This window comes from Mauremys reevesii, linkage group 7 (assembly GCF_016161935.1).
Source record: "Mauremys reevesii isolate NIE-2019 linkage group 7, ASM1616193v1, whole genome shotgun sequence".
NCBI lineage: Eukaryota > Metazoa > Chordata > Testudines > Geoemydidae > Mauremys > Mauremys reevesii.
This window is the reverse complement of record NC_052629.1, coordinates 58,178,529-58,198,194: the sequence shown is the minus strand read 5'-3', so window position 1 is coordinate 58,198,194 and position 19,666 is coordinate 58,178,529. Positions and strand designations below refer to the sequence as shown.

Here is a 19,666-nt window from a genome sequence, read left to right as displayed (position 1 = left end):
ACCTTCTACAGGCTAAATTGCATTTTTATACCCATTGTTGTAAAGTTAAAATGATACCAGCTGTAGTCTCTCTGCTTACAAAATGATCTCAGGTGACAAATTTCTCCTGTTTCACCAGCTTTGCAATATTTAGAAAGCTGTTTAAAGACTACCAGGTTTTTCTGGTAAGGTGTTAAAGAGGAAGACTGAGTTTATGGAACACATTAAATTCTTATTTCAAAATCTTTAAATTGTATTTCATGTGTATAGTCCTTGAGGGGACAAAACCACACAAGCCTTAGACTGAACTTCACTGTTTATAAATCTTGATTTGAATGTCTACTTCTGCAATTGTGATAAATTCTAAGGAGAAAGCATACAGAATCTGAATGCAGGAAGGAAAGTGGCCAGGGATAAAAAGTTCAAGTTCTTCTCTTGGCTAAGTTTATTTTACAGAGACCTCCAGATGTAACTCCTTGTGTCTGAACACTTCTATCTGGCTCAGGCTTACACTTCCTTTCATAGGACAGAGATGAACAGAGATTTATGAAGAGGAAGAGGCCACATTTTAAATGGTTTCTTATTCCAGTCTCTGCAATATCAGGCATGTATGCTTTTTCTCATTTACTGTACATTTTTGCCTATACAAAAGAGGCATAGGACTGGGAGAGATAGATCTCATTACCACCTCTACTGCAGATGAAAGACTTGTTTACACCCACAGTTCCACCAGCTTAACTAAAGGTGTGATTTAAGATCGTTCATCAGGAGATTGATGGCAGACATGCGAGTGAATTTAAAGTGGCAGGCCACAACTTTATTAAACTTTAACATTGAAAGGGAGGGGTCTGATCCCCTCCTTCTAACAACCTGGCATTAATCAGGTCCAGAGCAGGACTGAATGGCCTTAAGCCATAAAACCAAGGAAGGAGGGCTGGGTTAAGTGAGCCAACCCTCCTAGTATGCTGCTAATGAGCCTTCTGGCCAATGAAGGGGAATGAGAGTACAGATGAGGGGAGTTCTGTCTGAGGGAAATTTAAGGTTGCCTCTTGGCCCACAGGGTGCAACGCAGGGTCTGTGCTCAGGTTTACCTCAGGAACTGGCCCTTTGAAGCCTCTTACTCACAGTGGGTGCCAGCTGTGCCAGTATTTGAGATTTCTACACGCGTCCTCTTATTTTTTAACATGTATCATCTCTTCCTTCTTAACCCTACCTACCAGGTCTCCCGCATGCGGTGAGGAAGGTATAAAACTCCACCTGACACTTTTCCTATAGGGCAAAATTCTTTCCTGACTCCAAAAGGTGACTCTGACCCCTATAGGGTAAGGCCATCTTCTGCTGTGTGTGCCCAGCAATGCTTAAACACCCAGGAAAGGGGGTTTAGTGGAGCCAGTCAGCTACCACACCCTCTCTGAACTGGCAATTGGATGGCTAGAAGAGGTGGAGCTCCCTGCCACTCATCCTGTGTTCACCCAACCCCCATGTGCAAAGAGGCACAGGAAAGGGAGGGGTGGTCAAAAGAAGGCACTCATCTTCCCTGTAGCAGAACCTTAAAGGCTAGCTTGTCTTCTTCCCACCCAGTCTGATCATTCACCCTTCCCATGCTTGAGAAATAGCACTGAGTTAAAGGCTATCTGGACACTCTTCCGACATAAACCTGGTTTGTATTCATTAAGCTTAAACGGATTCATTTTTCAAATAAGAATGTCTGCCCAAGGGCTTTCACTGATTTTTTAAATTATTACTTTAGTTAAATTGGTGCAATATTTATTTCTAGACTACAGTTTACAGTGCTATTTTAATTAGTTATTTGCTCATTGACTCAATTTAACACTTTTAAAATACTAATCTGGACACTCCACACAAGTTGGTTGCAGTACACAAATGTTTGTAAAATATCTAGATGAGCATTTAATAACTTGAGTTAATACCACACCACAGACTCTAACTAGACACCTTTATCATGTGACCTTGGGCAAGTCAATTTTAGGGAGAAGGCTTAGTTTCAAATGACAGTGGAGTGCCTAATTCCCATTGAAAATCAATGAGAGTTAAGCACCTGAGAGTATGTCTACACTGCAATAAAAGACCTGTGGCAGGCCCAGGCCAACTTGGGCTTGTGCCGTGGGGCAAAAAATTGTAGTGTAAATATTTGGCCTTGGGCTGGAGCCTGGCAAGGGGGTTGGGTCCCAGAGTCCAGGTTCTAGCCTGAGTCCAAACATCTACGCTGCAATTTTTAATCTCACAGTCCAAGCCCTGTGAGACTGAGTCAGTGCCATTGGTTTTTTTATTGCAGTGTAGATGGATACTGTGAATCCCCTAAACCTGTGCCTCGGTTTCCTCATCTGTAAGGCTGTTGCAAGTCTAAGAACATGCCAATTTTGCACTGATTTAATTAAATCTGTAGGAAAAATTAGCTTAATTAAAGTGGTGCATGGAGCTATAGTGAAAGAAAAGGGTATATAACACTTTTCTGTTGGTATAACTGCCTTTGCATTTGTTGCACAGACTTAACTATGTTGGCTGATTTACAGTTGTTGTTAAACCTGTGCAAAAAGGCCTAAGTTAAACAAAGCACATGCAGACTTCAGACCCAGTAAATGTGGAGACCATTAACTACCCAATTTTGCACTTATGGGGGGGAAATGCACAAGAGAGGTTAGATGCAGTTTGAGTCTGTTCATTTAAAAAAGTATTTACAGTACAACTTCCTTTTTAAAAAAAATCTTACGTTTGCATATTTCCTATGATGAAAATTCTATAGCTGACCAAGACTGGTCTGTGTTGCTTGTAATTATTGTGAAAATGAAAGCTTCTGAGCAATATTCTCTGATTAGGACAGAGTGATCTGTCTCACCTCACTGTTCCCCTTAAGCAGTCAGGTTTACTCTTCTGGGTTTTGTTTTGTTTTGTGTGGTTTGTAAATGTGAATAAGTGGGATATAAATGAATTGTGAAAAATAGTAGTTGTCTTCGTTCTTACTGCAGTATTTTCTATCTTTCTAAGAAAAAGCAGCAAAGGACAAATAGGCAACTTAAAACATACAGACCTGTGGACAAGTTAATGCAGATGATGGCTTCCAATGTCTGGAAGAGTCAGATGCAATAAGTTAGCAATAGGGAATATTAAGGAAGATAGAAGGCTCAGAGGAGCATGTATCTAGCTCTGACTGCTAAGCCAGGGTCTTTGTGCTAGTACTGATTATCTAGGCTGTGTGGTGTTTTGGAAGCTTTTCCCCCTGGTAGGAAGCACAAATATATGCAATTTTCCTTATTTCGATAGCGGCACATTTTATTTGTACTTTCAAGAAGCCAGCCCAGCTATTTGGTCTGACACCAATAAACCAATTTATTTCAAGGCTTTGATTCAAACTAATATGCCAAAGTTCAGAAGTATACTCACATATTTCCCAACGGCAGTTGGCCAAATTCAGACACAGTGTAAGTTATGTCCAACTTTACTGAAGTCATCTGAGTTGCACTTGCTTATGTTACATCTGGATTTTGCCCATTAAGTTTGCAAAACTGGACTGGAAACCTATGAAAACTGGCTAATATTGGACTGCTAGTACCTGCCACTTTAGGTCAGGCCAGAAATAACACTAGGGAACAGTTCATTGTGGTAGATTGGCCTTTTTTGTTTTTCATCTCAGCTGGAATCAGAAAGGGCAGAGGCAAAATGAAAAATAGTTGGTGAATGGTGCAAGCCAAACTTTTGAAAACCTCTAAAAAGCTTGGCTCTGGTTTTCTTTGGTTCTTGGGTTGGGCTTTTTAAAATCTATTTCAACTCACCCATTCTTAAAGAAGTCATACTGCTTTAACAAAATCTGGATGAAACTATGAAGGTTTAGTCTAAAGGAGAGCGGAAGCCAAATAAATCTAAGTTTTCCAAAGTAGGGCCATGTTTGATGGGTAGGCAATCTAAATCATGTAAAGTCCATAATTATTGCATTGTTTCTCAGCATGGGTCACAGAGTGTCTGCAGAGAATGACCAAGGTCATGGCTGTTCCCATGGTCTGCTCATCAGCCAGTCTGGGTTTGTTATATTTCTGGATTGTGCTTAAACAGTTAAAATGGTCAATCTTTTTTTGTTTCTTGCAGAGAAGCAATGGACCTGGAGTGTAACTCAGGGAGGTTCTGACATCCAGGAATCTGATTGTTGAGACTTGCATTTCAGCTCATTAAAGAAAGAACTAAACAGTACTGCTGGAGGTAGGTTTTCCCATTGCATTACATCACCACCACCAACCTTTTAGATTTTACTATGTTTTGAAGGGGAATTTTGATTTAATTATGGTTTTAGGGTCTGTCCTTTCTAAGAAGGCTGTGCCAAGCATCAAAACCTTTTGTTTAAGATGTGTTTGAGGCAAAGATGAAAATGAACACAATTATCTTCACTTATTAACAAGCTAAACACTATGGAGTCAATTGTGAGTCTGATCCCTGAGATTATCAATGTGTGTTGAGCCAAAAGATATCTGTTTATATTCACTCAGAACTGCATGCTAGCAAACAATGGAATTGGAGGGGATATTATTTTTTCAGTTTTGCAAGTTACTCGTTTGTTATATTTATATGTTCTTTATGTGATATCAACACAACATTCTGGGATCTGGTGGTTCACTTTCCTCTCTACCCCTTGCTTTGCCTTCCCCATATCTGGGGATAGAGATAAAAGGGAGACTCTTTATTTGCTCATTTACTGCATGTACAATGCAGTACTGGAGATAGTAATAATCTTAGATGGCTTGTATGTGTTTGCTGTGCACAGGGATGCACAAGCTTGAATGTGCATTTTTCTTGCTGGACAGCAAATTTAGGCATAAATCATATAGTTTATACTTAACCCCTTAGTGAAGTTTTATAAACCATAGTAATAGTGAAAAAACTTATTAAAATGTGATCTTACTGTGTTTTGAAAGGATGTTTTTGAGCTTTTGACCTCTGCGTACTAAAACTGCATTTAAAAATCGAAGGGCTTTGGTGACAACAAATATTATAAGGCTTTGATGTTGTTTAAACAAGTCATTTCATCCCTCTCTCATATATTTGTGCTGCTTATCTAAAGAGTGGACAATTAATATGAAGAGCCTATTACTTACCTGTTTGTTTTGGCTACAGAGGTACTACTTTGAGGGTTTTGTAAATTGGGAGTGGGTTACTTTGACCTGTGACCTCCATCCTGTAGTCCTCTGGAAAATGTAGTCTGGTGTTATTTTGTTAATGCAATGGTAAATATTGGTTGTATTAGTGTTTGGTGTATTAAACGTAGGAAGCCATTTCTATAATGAGGCATTGTAAAAGGGAAGTATACAACAGCATGGTTTGTCTACTCTACATAGTTTATCTTCTGCTTTTTGGTTTAAAGGGCATGTTGGCCATTTAAGGTGCAGGATTCTGCATAATTCCTGAGTATAAATAGAGGGCTGGGTTACTATGCGGTTTATTTCACCTCTGAGTTTTTGTTAGGGTAGTACATTATGAGTACTAGGAGCAAGTTTTCTATCAAAGGGCAAAACTCTCCTTGGGATTCTAGATTAGCAGGCAACTTTGTAGTCACTTTTGTGGGGTGGCAGCACTATTTTATAACTTTAATTTAAAATGAAGAACCACTTGGTTTTCCAAATGATGGTAGAAATTACTTAGCCAGTCAAAAACACCTTACAATTTAAAGTTTGAGGAGTTCAAAGTCACTGAATGAGGATAGCTGCGCAAGCCTTTCCACAGAGATCAAGCTATATCTACAGTACACATTGCTGCATCCCCTAAGGATAATACTGTGGATATCAAATCTGCATAATGTATGTTAGGGCAACTGGAGGCTTTATGCCTCCATAAGGTGTTACATGTTTTTCAACTAATATGAATTGGAATTAAAAATAAAGGGAAGGTTTTATTTTCAAAGCAGCACATTTAATTAACAGAATTAATTTTAATGATACCTTTATATTTTTAACATTTCATACCTCTAAGGTATCTCTGACAGGCTTAATAGAGCAGAGGTTTTCAACCTATGGTCTGTGGACCCCTGGCAGTCTGCAGACTGTCTGATTTCCAAAGTGGTCCAGACCTCTATTTGAAATTTTTTAAGAATCTGCAAATGAAAAAAGATTGAAAATCACTCTGATAGAGAAATCAACTTTGGCTGAGGTTGCAAGAATGGCTTGTGGCTTTATGAGTAAGGCTACGATTTTGTCATGGCTATTTTTAGTAAAAGTCATGACCAGGTCATGGACAATTAACAAAAATTCACAGAAGCCATGACCTGTTCCTGACTTTTACTAAAAATGTCCATGACAAAATGGGGATGGAGGACGGTCCAGCACCCTGCCTTGCTATGGCTGGGAGCTGCAGCCCTTGCCCTGTGACTGGGAGCTGGGAGGGACACCTGCCCGAGGGGACTGGGGAGCTGCTGGTGGATTCTCTGCCACTGCCTGCAGTGGCGACTGGGGAGCTACTGGGGGATTCCCGCTCGCTGGTGGCGGCAGCCACCACGGGAGTTAGGGTATTGTGCAGCTCCTGGCTGCAGGCTGAAGTCAGAGGTCTGCGGAAGTTATGGATTCCCTGACTTCCATGAGCAAATTGTAGCCTTATTTATGAGCAGTGAATTTAATGGAGTTCAGTGTTGAAATCTTACGTTTACAAATCATTAGTTTGCCTCCCCCCACACAATCATGAGATTGACTTAACAGTTGTGAGACTTTTTAAATAATGTAGTGGTGGTTTTTTTTAATTTGCCTTCTGGCATTGGAGGTTTTAGGGTTCACAGCTTTTCTCTGCAACCGTGAGGGCTAGAAAGGTACCCTTTTCTTTTTTTTAAAGAACATGAAGATTCTTGGGTAAGAACATGATTCCGAGGGCTTTAAGAAAAACACTAGAGACCGTGACATTGGCGATACAACCGTGAGCACTGGATGCACTGCTGTAACTCTGTCCCCAAAAGAGAAGACTTGATCACAAGAGAAACCCTGCTAAATTGCAATGTGACCAAACTAGCAGAGTGCTAAAGGACTGAACTGGGGTGGTGATCTGCTCTTTCTAAGGTCTGGGTTGCTGGGACAACCCAGCACTACGACTGCCAGCATCCGGTCTGTGCATTATTACCATGAAACCAACACAAGTTATGTTAAAACCCCAAAACAAACAACTCTCAACAAAAGCACACAACTCTCTCAATTGTGTTGTTGCAATATTTTAATACAGCATTAAAATGCTACAATACCAGAGGAAAGCTGTATACTATCCAGCTAATAAGGCACATGTCGGAATGCCATTTTATGGACAATCCACAACAGAGGCTTTACAGTCTTTTCAGCAACACGGTCACTAGTTGAGTGAGTTGTCATCTTGGTTGCTGAGGCAGGACTGCTCCCTCTGAGCCTGTGTCCATAGGTTTTTTGTTTTTAAGCTGTACAAGTTTATTAACAATTACAGAAAAGAAAATCATACAAATTGGCAACTAAAATTGACAAGGTCAGTGGGTACAGCTGGTTAAAAACAAACAAGTCATAATAATTAAGCTAATTTTTAAAGCTGCAGAAATTCATAAGATACAGTTTTAGCACTATTATACAATGTAGTGACTGCTGTACTAAATAACCTTTTCAAGGAAACACAAGTCCAGAACAGGATTAGGCAAACCTTCCATTTAAGCATGGTTTAGAAACAAACTCCATTACATAATCAAGCTACATGAAACGTAAAGTGTAAAAATGCTTCAAATACATGCATATTCTATCACACTATGAATTCTAATTAAAATAGACACAAAATCCCTACAACAATCTACCTTGATCCTTTTCCATTATGTCCTTTGATTGACAATATTGCTTTAGCCAATACTGCGTAGCAGCTCTCTGTTTATTGTCTGCAAACTGTCATGAATGTCAGTTTGTCAAATGATGCCCTCCCAACCAAACCTTCACACGCACCCACCCTTGCGTTATGAAAAGAAAATCCCTACAATACAAAAATTGAATATCTGTGTTCCAGAATTTCTGAAAGCTGAATAGTTACTGTGCTTTCAGCATTTACTGTGTCTCTCACAAGGTCATAAAGTGATAGTATAATATTATCTGATTCTTACTCACGAATACATCTAGTTATAGCTTTGCCTAAAGAGGCAATACTTCCCAAAATACACACATAAATAAACTGCATAAACTCATTAATAGAAGTCTACGCACTTGAATAATACATTGGTTACTTAATACTGATATTTTCATCCAAGGAAAACAAAAACAATATGGCTTAAAGAATTGCAAGGGTGTTTTGTCAGAATTATGTACCAACTTTCATATAATATTCTATGTAGACAATATTTCCTTCTTAATGTAGTTCTGTTGCATACTTTATACAAACAAAAGCATTGTAAAAAAACAAAAATGTAAATTACTTCCATAAATATTTTCTTGAGGATATACCCTTAGTTTTGCAAAATACTTAAGAAAACTCTTACCTCTGTTAGTATTCTAGTTGAGAGCAAGGCCCTTTTGAAAGCTTCCAAGTTGTAAAAACACTTTTTTTTAAAAAAAAACCACAAACAATAATATTTTTCTTTTTTAAAAAGGCCCTCAAATATATACAAAAAAGTTACTGTAAAGAGTTTCCAGATAAGATAATTCAGTATTACAAGAAATATTTGTAACCATTCAAAAATTTTAACATCTAAAAAGGTTTCCAAAATACACACACAGTATTAAAACAAAAAAACCCAAACAAAAACTGAAATGAACTCTGTCAAGTATAACTCAAGATAAATACACATCTGCAAGTAAAACTGTGAAATACTTCATACAGGGGGTAAACATTAATATCAATCAACTACATCTAGTAACTGCACACGATTGTCCCTTTGAAATTCATCCTAAAAATACAAACCGTCATCCATACATCTAAAATCTCTATCAGCCCTCTGAGCACTGAAGTAATATAAATGGACAGCAGTGGGTTTTGCAGATGTAAAACTGATATGCGCTGATATTCAATCAGGAATGGAGTGATGTCTTAAAAAATGACACTATGAGGGGCTAAAATTCCATCAAACTTCTGATTATGTTGGCGGAAGCAAGTGAGAAACACATGCTTAGTCACTTCATTTTAACAGTGCTTGTATGTTGATGAATTATTGCATGCTATTCACCGACTAGCACTTAGACTATGTACTGGACACACATAAATGATTTAACTGCAAGCCACAGAGAACTAATCTATTTATTTCTAATACTTTCAAATGGTCTTAGTTTTCATCTACTGGTTTAAGTAGTTTCATTTTTTGGAATAATGGCTATAGCTTCAAGAGTCTGCAATTCATGTCTAGTCTAAATTCCATGTTGTACAAAAAGGTAAAATATAGAGGATCCTTCTATAAATGGCCTCCTCCGATATACATAACTTCACATTATAGTTTACAGACTAGGTCCCATATAATGGGGAACTTTAAAATACACTTATTTGCAGAAATAATATTTACCTTTTGTGTATTTATTTGCAATTAAAAAAACAATTTTGAGACACCAAGGCCTTGGATTTTGCTCAGGTGGCATCATAATGTATTATGGGGAAGCAGCAGTAGAAACTGGGTAACCTGGGACCAAGATTTAAATTATTGGCAGAGGAGGGAGGAAGGAAGTATCCTCAGCTGGTGCAAACTGATGTACCCCTGTCAACTGATTTCTTTTTTTTTTCCTGAGCAATAGTGATCCAGAAGATAGGTTATACATGAATGTTCTGATTGACTGAAGGAAGAATTATGACTTATATGGAAAAAATGAATGCTAAAAGTCTCCAGAAGGAATAGGGTGTGGTGCACAGTTCAATTCACAGGTAGATAACAATCTAATGTTTATAATTAAATTTCCCAAACATATCCATAGGATCAAATCCTGCTCTCACGTGTGCCGCTATCAGCAGACTCAGTGAAGGGACTTAAATTCCTTCAGGCAGAATTTGACTGAATTAATTTGTACTGAATTACAAATGTTTTCACTAAGACTTGCTTTTGACTTTCAATAAAACTGCTAAAACCCAGTCAGGGAATACCAGTTGATGAGTTAAAAAACTAGAGCTGATCAAAGAAAAAAATGGTAGAAATTTTTCATGAAAATTTGAGGAAAAAATAATCCCATAATTTCCAGGTCAAAATCAGAAATGTTGATGAAAATTTTCAAATTTGGAAAATTTCAGCCAGTTCAGCTAGTCAAAAATGGGATGAATTTTTACCAAAAAAACTGAGCAAAAATCATCTTCTCTTATTCAAAATTAATTTTTTTATAAAGAAATGTGTAAATCTGAAATTCAGAAAATTTCAACCTTTACTAAAAACCATGCCATTACTAAAGACTAACAACTGTGAACTACTGTAGATTAACAGTGAAATATGTTCCGATACTGACCTATACAATAAGGATACTTACCAATAAGGATAAATACCAAGAGCTCAACATTCCACTCCTACACATAATCCCATCAGGAGGGGGCAGGAGTACACCTGAAACTCTGTTTGGCCATGTGGACTTTTCCCTAGATTCCACCCCTTGGGGTGATGGGGTTTTTTACAATGCACAGTGAGTCTGGATGTCCCAAAAAACCCAGAGGGAATGTTAAATTTAATCCTTGTGGATGTAGAGGCAGTAAGCATTGTGAGCTGACTCTTCCAGCTCTAAGGCATTTCATGCTATTCACTCTTCCTCCACACCCCACGGACTGCACAATATATCTTGCTTCATTGATACAGATGGAAACCATGGCCAGAATAAATTCTGCATGAAGCAACATCTACCCCTACCAGGCTCAGAGAAAAGTATGCTACTTCCCTTTCTGCGCCCTCTTCCTGGCTTCTATACCTGTGGTGCCCCCATCATGTGGAGTGGTTTTTGTGGACTCTGGGGAGAGGGGAGCAGGCCAGGGAGTGTTGCTTCTTGCTTTCCCACAGTCTTAACTCCTTTGCTACCTGCTTCTGGGTCCCTCTTCTCCAGCATAAGCGGAGAGGAGGATCCCATTTGCCCCTTGATTATTTCAAATGTGCTTACTAAGCAGGGGCGGCTCTAGGCACCAGCAAAACAAGCTGGTGCCTAGGGCGGCCAAATCTAGGGGGCGGCAGGCTGCGCCGGCGGACCTGCCGCAGTCATGCCTGCGGGAGGTCCACCGGAGCCCTGGGCGACCGGACCTGCCGCAGGCATGACTGCGAGCGCGCTGGACCTCCGCAGGCATGACTGCGGCAGCTCAAGCGGATCGCGAACCGCCGCAGCTGCGGGGTCCAGCCGGGCCACGCGGGACCAGCGGACCCTCTGCAGTCATGCCCGAGGTCCGCTGCTCCGCGCGCCTCACGCATGACTGCTTGGGGCGGCCAAAACTGTAGAGCCGCCCCTGTTACTAAGTATGAATTAAAGATGTACTTACTAGGTCACTAGTGACAATACATTTGGTGGGTTTCATTCTATACTTCATTTGGGTACACTGTGCAAGATTAAGTGGTAATTGCTTAATCACCACAGGTGGAAGACTACAGTAAGAGGGGGATGCTATTGGTCATGAAAGGGGTTCACTGACAGAGATGTGTAGGGAAGCTTGCATAGTCCTTGTCTGGTTCCAGCCAGCAATATTCATCCTTTCCTTCCACTAACTAAAATAGGGTGGGGTGGGGAAATTCCAAAGCCCGGGGAAGTCAATGGGAGTCTTTCCATTGACTTCATCCGGAGTTGGACCAGGACCCAAATGCATTTGATTTGTGTCTTCAGTTAATGTGCTGACATTTCTAACATGTAGGATAATATGATGACATGAGTGTTTAACCTCCAACAAGTATGTTAAAAAAAAGGGTTATTCTATGCATATACAAATGGTAGTTGTATTAAAGCCACATTGGATGTATATTTGGGAACCTTGCTTTAAAGCATTCCTTAGAAATCTATAAGCTAAAAACACCATAATGCAGTACTGAACCTGAACAAATAACATTTAAAATGGTACTAATGTGAAAAAGGCAACAATTTTGTTTAATAATGTCCTTCAACTGGTCTATGTTAAGATCCTGCAGTGGCTTAAATATAGCATGTAATTATAGCTACATATTTTGCAGCTCTGATGTTCATCAACAGCAGGGCCGGCTCCAGGCACCAGCGCAGCAAGCAGGTGCTTGGGGTGGCCAACAGAAAGGGGCGGCACGTCTGGCTCTTCGGCAGCAATTCAGCGGCGAGTCCCTCAGTCCCTCTCGGAGGGAAGGACCTGCTGCCGAATTGCCAGTCAAGAATGAAGTGGCGGCAGTGGAGCTGCCGCCAAAGTGCCACCATCACGGCTCTTTTCCCGCCCCCCGCCACTTGGGGCGGCAAAAACGCTGGAGCCGGCCCTGATCAACAGTATTTCTTCTTTCAGTGGTTGCCACAAATTTGAAATTATTTTGAAATGGTGGGGCAGATTGGTTGATACATTCTTAGCTTTGTGAAGAAAACGGCTTTTCTCTTAGCTTTTGTTTGGTGCTATTTCTTAGCTTTTCCTTTAGCTGGATCTTAAGTGTCAAAGAAATTGCTGCTAATATACCACTTAGTGCTCAAGGGAAAAAATTATAGCCAGTTTATTGTATGCCTTCTTGCAATCTTCTCCTTTTGCATTACTGACACACCAAACAATGGGTCAAAATTAACACTGAGGCCAAGTTTTAAAAACCCATCTCTAAACTGGCATGCACAAAATTTCTTATTTCATGGGCCAACTACGAAGATTTGTTTAGAAAATCTGTCCCTAAGTGTACTTTTCAGTCTTCGGCTAAGAATGCATTCCCTCTTGAAGATGCTAACTGTCTCACTTGATTGAGGCAATCAAAATCTGTGATTAGTGTTAAATTTCAGTCATTTTTGTTTTAAATTATGGTACTGCTAACTGGGCAAAATTAGTCTCAGAGTGTTTAACTTAACTGCTATATAATTACAAAATAATATTTTCATCCAACAATGTCAAAAGGCCTTTAGACATTAAACAAACCTCACAACACCCTGGTGAGGTAGGTATGTTAAGTATTATTATCCCCATTTTGCAGATGGGGAAACTGAGGCATGGAGAGGTTCAGAGAGTTGCCCAATGTCGAACAGCAGGCCACTGGCAGAACCCAGGACAGAATCTGTGTGTCCTTTCTCCCAGTACACTACTCTAACTAGTAGACCCATTACTTACAACTTGAATTTTTGGGTTCCCCATAAATTGTGAAAACTGAATTTTGTGTGAAGTTTCTAAACAAATCATTTTTGCCCCATCAGTGTTTTGCCCTGTTCACAGACAAACATGGAAATGCCAAAGTTTCACTCTAGATCAACTTTGTGAAGATCTTCACATTTCACATGCGAATGCTTACTACGAGTTTTTAATCTGCTTCACAAGACTCTGACTGGTTGTACTGGTACCACCTCATCCTCCCTTGGCAGGCGATAACTCTGGATTGTATCTATCAAATTTAACTTTGAAACAGCTTTAACTTGCTATGAGTGTTTCAAATTTAAAACATTTCCACCACATAACAATAACACACACATCCAGTTCTTAAAGAAAATTTCATGAAAATAAAAAATGATTGATTTAAAAAAACCACCCTCCTGTAGTTTTCTATAGAAGTGGATGACACATACAAGTCTTATTCATTCTGTCCTTTTGCCAATCTACTCTTAAAAATACATACAAAACCAGACTACTGTCTTGAGGTACTTTCATTTCATGACATTCCCCAATCTCTGATAATATATTTTTCTTTGTAACAGGATCCTCCTGCACAAAATTCCTTCTACTTGAAATAGGACAACCACATACAATTACTACATTTCTCCTAACCTATATAGATGTTTTAGAAAGACAGAGAAGAGGGTAGGTTATGTTCTTCATGCCCTATACAACCCCTGTGGCTACATAAGTATATACTTTTATATTAATAAATTTGCACAGTAGAAAACAGAACATAAAAATATTTCCAGAAAGTGGCTTTCGAACTAGTATAAATATTAAGTCTGGTTACTCACTCAATTAGGGCTTGGGGACAAATTGCATCATTCTCATTCCCCATTATTCACAGTAAATTTAGTGTGCTTGTGGCCTAATGAATAGCAAATACACATAAAGGGCCCATTTAAAAGAAATTATATGACAAGAGAAGGATTTCAGTCAATCACAGCCTGAAGAAAGCAAACACTATTCTCTCCCCAAAGATGCTGGAATCCTTACTGACAATCTGTCCAGTTGCTATTCTCCATTTCCATACCCAAAAAAACGACTCACTCAAACAATTATACACTTTGTTTTACCTTCACCGAGTCCACCTACGCCTTACCCAAGTTACATTAAGCAGTGGAAGTCCAAAAAAGCAGCAGCATGGAACTTTCAAATCTTCCAAAGCAAGGAAAACACGATCGTTTCCCTTCTTTAATGCTGTGGCTTGTTGAATCTTCCTTTGTCTTGTCGTATAAGAGGAATAATGTTCATGGGGTTAGCGAGCACTCCCAATTAGTGGCCTTGCAGGTTACCTAAGTCCTGCAAAAGCCATTCATAATGTTTACTTCCCAGTGAACATTATATCTTGCCTAACACACAGCACTTCGCTTCATTTCATCTGGCCATGATATAGGAACCGTGTAAACAATCAACAGAAACCACAGCAGTGGTTCCACTGTGAACACTATCAGTAACACTGTTTGATAGATATATAGATAGATTGATATATAAAACACACCATAGTCCTATAAATATATCTTGCACGTATACACATACACAGGAAAAGTGTTACATTCTATTAATGGTAAGGCATATTATTAGTTTAAAGACAGGCAAAATTGGCAATCTTTTTTTAGTTTTTTTGTCTTGGATTCTGTGTTGCTGTTGACTGCGTGCTGCCAAAGGATCTCGCAGGATGATGGGGACAGAAGAGGCCACCTTTGAAGGTTTATTGCACACGACGGCAGTAGTAGCCCAAAACTTTGCACTTCTCACACAGATGCTGAGGATGCTCCTTGCTCTGATCTGAAACATCCAGGCCATCCGGCTTTTCCAGGGGTCTCTGCAGGGAAGAAAGGGAATAGAGTATGCTCCAGTAAATGTCACTGACAATTGATCTTGACTTGGCCTACAAACCCAACTTTTAAGGTTATTTTGCTAGGCTTTCTCCCAGTGCAGCTAATGATGTTATATTTCTTTTCTGAAAAGCCAAAACGTGTTGCCAGCCACCTGGCTCTGCAATGGTGGGAACTGTCTCGACAGCATGAATGTCATTCTCTTTCACTCAAGGTCTTGTAAACCCTTATTCTAGCTATATTGCTAAAAAAGACTTAATTTATAACCTCATGCTATAAAACAGCCCCATTTATTCACTTGGCTCCAGTGATTATGTCCCAAAGGCATTAGTACTTAGAACATAGGCATCCCATTGCCCCAGGCACACCAAGGGGGGTTAACGCCATTAGGATTCAGTGCTAATACCAACAAGCCATCTTGCCAATGTACGGTTATGAAACAAGTGACGGAGGTTTGCCTGACACACACCTCCATATTTGGAGAGCTGGAATTTCCCAAACACAGCAGCTGCAAAGTAGGGGAAGAAAACTGCTCAACTAGTAACATGGTTAAGTATTTGTAATAACAGTTGAGTAAGATATAGTGGGGGGACAGAGGAGGGAATCAGTAAAACAGGGAGTGAAAATTCCTCAGATTTACTAGATCTTGTACTTTAAATTTCCCTAACATCTAAAAGCTGTCACATTCGTTTAAAAAATAAAACACCCACACTGTATATCAAAGCAAGGCTGCCTGTTTGAAAGATCTGATGGGTACAAAGGTGACAGAGACATAAAGATGAAACAATACAGTGTGCACTTTATAGTGGAATCATGAAAATGTATAACTTCTCTGGCTTTCCAAGAGTGCACTTAAAAGGCAGGGTGGTTGTGTGATGATTTGCAATAAAGGCGGCAGTGAGTGTTCCACGGTACTGTGGATAATGACAGCGAATGGGGTGAAATCTGAAAACAAGCCAAAGATTTTCCACTGTTTTAGGAATAGAAGCTTCTTGCTGACTGTCTCAAAATATTGTTCTTGGGGAGGGAAGTAGAGAAATATACAGTAGACATTTAACCCCGTTCACCTCCCTGCCCCATTCCCAAACCCTCACTCCAATCTTGCCTGAAGCGATAAAATGTTAAGAGCATTCTATGTTCTAAATTATCAAGATTTCTAAATTAACAACAATTGACGAGATGATCACGATGGTCCCTTCTGGCTTAAAGTCTGAGTTTATGAATTTAAATGTCTGCTCTTGGTTCCCTCTTAACCCTCTTAAAACACTGAGCATCAAAACGAAAAGGCCGTTTGAAACTTTTAGTGCAAGTAGTAACAACCCAGAGTTGAAGGGGTACATTTTATTGAATTCTAAAAGAATAAAATAAGCCAAAATCTACTATATTCTATTTAGCCCTCAAGTTCTTGCTGTGTTCATTCTTGTTTCTGACTGCTGAAATGAACATTTTCACTTATTGCTTTTCACAGATAGTAATAATAGCAAATGGAATTAATTCTGTGGAGATTGGCAATCGTTTGTTCATCCATTTCTCTACAGTGCATGGCCCAATGCTTTGTCCACTTGGGGCCAGATTCTGAACTGGTGTAAACGTGCATAGTTCCATTTACTTCAAGGGACTAGCACCTGATTACTGAAGTTTGTGATTAAGTTTACTTAGATGGATCAAGTACAGTGTTCTCAGCATTCAAAGCCTGTGAAAGATTCCCACTGACTTCAGTGGGCTTTGGAACAGGCTATTAATGAGTTCCTTAAAAACAGAGCATTAGAACTGGGATTCCAGCCCTGTGCTCATTCCACTAGGCCGCCCAGTGGTCTGCCAGTCTAGTAACAGATATAAAACCAAGATGAATAAGCAATGTAGGGTGGGTTTTCAATTGAGGAAAAACTGTCACCCCCGCCTTCCCCCGCAAATATTTCCTTCAAATGTCACCCAAGGAGATGTGTTGGATATGTTTTCCTTGAAGTTTGACCCCGCCCTCCCATCTGCAATACAGTCTAAGTTGAGGTTCAGGCACCACAAGAGTTAATTTGTAGCCCAAGAGGACAGCTTCTGGAAGCTTTGAAATGCTACACTTAAAACAGAGCAGCCATTCAGCACAGCTCTGATTGCTTCTACATACTAGCTGTGCTCTGATTAAAGAGAAAAATACAGCAGTTATCATGTTTATTGATATAAGCCAGCTTTTTTTTTTCTCTTTTTTTTTTTTTTTTAAACACAAGGCCTCGGGAATCGTTTTTCCTGGAAATAGTGCAAAGGACGTTGGGAATGCCTCGGCGTGCCAAGAGTTTCTTGGACTGCTGTCAGAAACAATACCTCTCCATGGTTTGCGTTCCCCCTGTGATGACTGAGCTCAGCTTTTTTGGCCTGGGAGCCACTTATATTTCAGAAATGTTATTGTTACCAGCACGTTACGACATACAGGCTGGGGAAAGAAGGGTTATGAACACAGGAAACCAGGTTGCTTGGGGCCAGCTGGAAGGCACAAAGCAGTGTTAGGGCTGCTTTTTTGATGAGGTTAGAGGGCTATATCTCCAGAAACTACACTGTGTATCGAGAGGTTGAATTAAAAAAAAAAAGTTTTGTTTCAATATTTAAATGCACTGAAGGGTTTGGCTTTGGTGTATATCTAAGATATTTGCTGTAAAAATTAATCTGCCCCATTCCTATTATTCCTTTATCATTAGTAATGATCAAACAAATATTTCATAATAAAAAAACAACATGGAGAGTGATAGGATGAGAGCAGCATTCCTGCTCCACCCTTCTTACACCATGTGAAAGGCCCAGAGTGCTGTAAAGAGGCCCTAAAAGCCCCATGTCCAGCTGTAGCAGAATTCCCCAAGCACAGGCATGGTGCAGGACAGCTATAAGGGTGCCTCCTGAGGTTCTGGGAGGTGTGGGTGGCAGGAGGGATGGATTGAGGGCAGGCTGCAGAGACTCAGAGCTAGCTGCTGTAACATAGACAGGCCCACCGGGCTATCGAAGGGTATGTCTACAGTACAAGTGCTACAGCGATGCAGCTATAGTGCTGTAATATAGACACTACAGAAATGGAAGGAGTTTTTCTGTCATTGGAGTAAACCCACCCGCTTGAGAGATGGTAGATAGGTCAGTGGAAGAATTCTTCCAATCGATCTAGGCGCATCTACAGTGTGGTTAGCTTGAACTAACACGTCTCAAAGATAATTTTTACAGCCTTGAATGATGTTGCTAGGTCAACCTACGTTTTAGGGGTAGATCAGGCCTAAGTTATGTCAAGAGCCTCTTCAGCACCCCAAGATCTGGAGGGCACAAAGGTGGCTTAAAGACATCACAGCCCCCTCCCCTGGGCTGCAAGCTCTGTGACGCACCTCTCAGAGGCCCATTAGGGAATCTCACTTATATTTCTTTGGTCACAAGTTCTGGTCACTGGAAAAATAAGAAACTGAGAAGTAGTGATGGTAAAACAAAAAAAACAACTGTCCATTGGGAAAATGGCTTTTCAGTTTATGAATGCTTTCATGGAAAAAATATCCACTTTTTCACTGAAATTTTTCAAGTTTTTATTGAAAAAGTGAAACTGTTTTAAACTGAAAAAAACCTGGGTTTTGGGTGTTTTGTTTTTTCAATGAAAACCCATTTTTGTAATTGACAAACATTGAAAAAATCTAGTTTTTCACATGAAGTTTTCTTTGTGTGTGGGGCGAGAGGGGGAAAGATATTCTGACCACCTCTATTGAGAAGGCGTTTCGCTGCAGCAACTATGCTGTTGCCTGCATGGAATCAAGTTGAAATGATTCTATATTTAAACAGCAAGGCCTGCTTCCCAAATTAACTTTTAATTGAAGCCTTTTGCTAAGCCACATTCAGCATTTTTCTGATTATAATCCCCGCCCCAGTAAATAAATAATTAACAAAACAAAACACCAAAAAAACAAATGAAACCTTATGAGTTGTTAGAAAAATAAGGCGAGTCTGCACGAGCAATGGAAGTAATACCAGGGATAGTGCACCACTGTCCATCATTGCCTGTCTACAAGTGGTAATTTACAGTCACAGATGTGTGTACTGCAATGGATCTAAGCTCACTGTGCTATGTCTCAAAGATATGGTACAGAGTTCATATTCTGGCTTTGATCATCCCTTTTGAGATTCACGGTCCTCTGTTTGTGGATCTTTCCCTTCCTGTGTGGAAAGAGAGGCCCTCCCTCTCACCCCCTATCTGTGCAGCTTCTCAATGGGTCCCTAAGTCTGTGTTTGCAGGAGGGTTGGAGACCGCACATGCAGGGGAAAGGCAAAGCTGGTCCAGAAGAATGAAATATACTTAGGAGAGATAATTCAGCTTCTCTCCAATGGAGCTGTACCCCCAAGGAGATGAGGTTGACAGGAGCATTAAGGTGCAGAGCCAGTGTGGAGACAAAATGTCTCCTGCAGATCCAGAGAGATTCTACCTGTCTGGGGGCATGCTTCAAGGTCATTCCCATAAGAACATAAGAATGGCCGTACCGGGTCAGACCAAAGGTCCATCTAGCCCAGTATCTGTCTACCGACGGTGGCCAATGCCAGGTGCCCCAGAGGGAGTGAACCTAACAGGCAATGATCAAGTGATCTCTCTCCTGCCATCCATCTCCATCCTCTGACGAACAGAGGCTAGGGACACC

The 19,666-nt window shown here is 40.1% G+C and overlaps 1 protein-coding gene and 1 long non-coding RNA gene across 2 annotated transcripts in view; one reads left to right on the top strand and one right to left on the bottom strand.

Annotated features, from left to right (window-relative positions):
• Positions 1 to 1,429: 1,429 nt before the first annotated feature.
• On the top strand, positions 1,430 to 17,679 carry LOC120368879. The gene is made up of 3 exons (XR_005582823.1): positions 1,430 to 1,639; positions 4,081 to 4,191; positions 17,246 to 17,679. It is a non-coding gene; the product is annotated as an uncharacterized LOC120368879 (long non-coding RNA).
• Positions 11,298 to 19,666, bottom strand: part of ZCCHC24 (zinc finger CCHC-type containing 24) — a 162,228-nt gene continuing 153,859 nt past the window's right edge. The window contains exon 4 of the mRNA XM_039481574.1: positions 11,298 to 15,010. Within this exon, the coding sequence (XP_039337508.1) occupies positions 14,897 to 15,010 (114 nt within the window). The 3' untranslated portion in view covers positions 11,298 to 14,896. The remainder of the gene's footprint in view (positions 15,011 to 19,666) is intronic.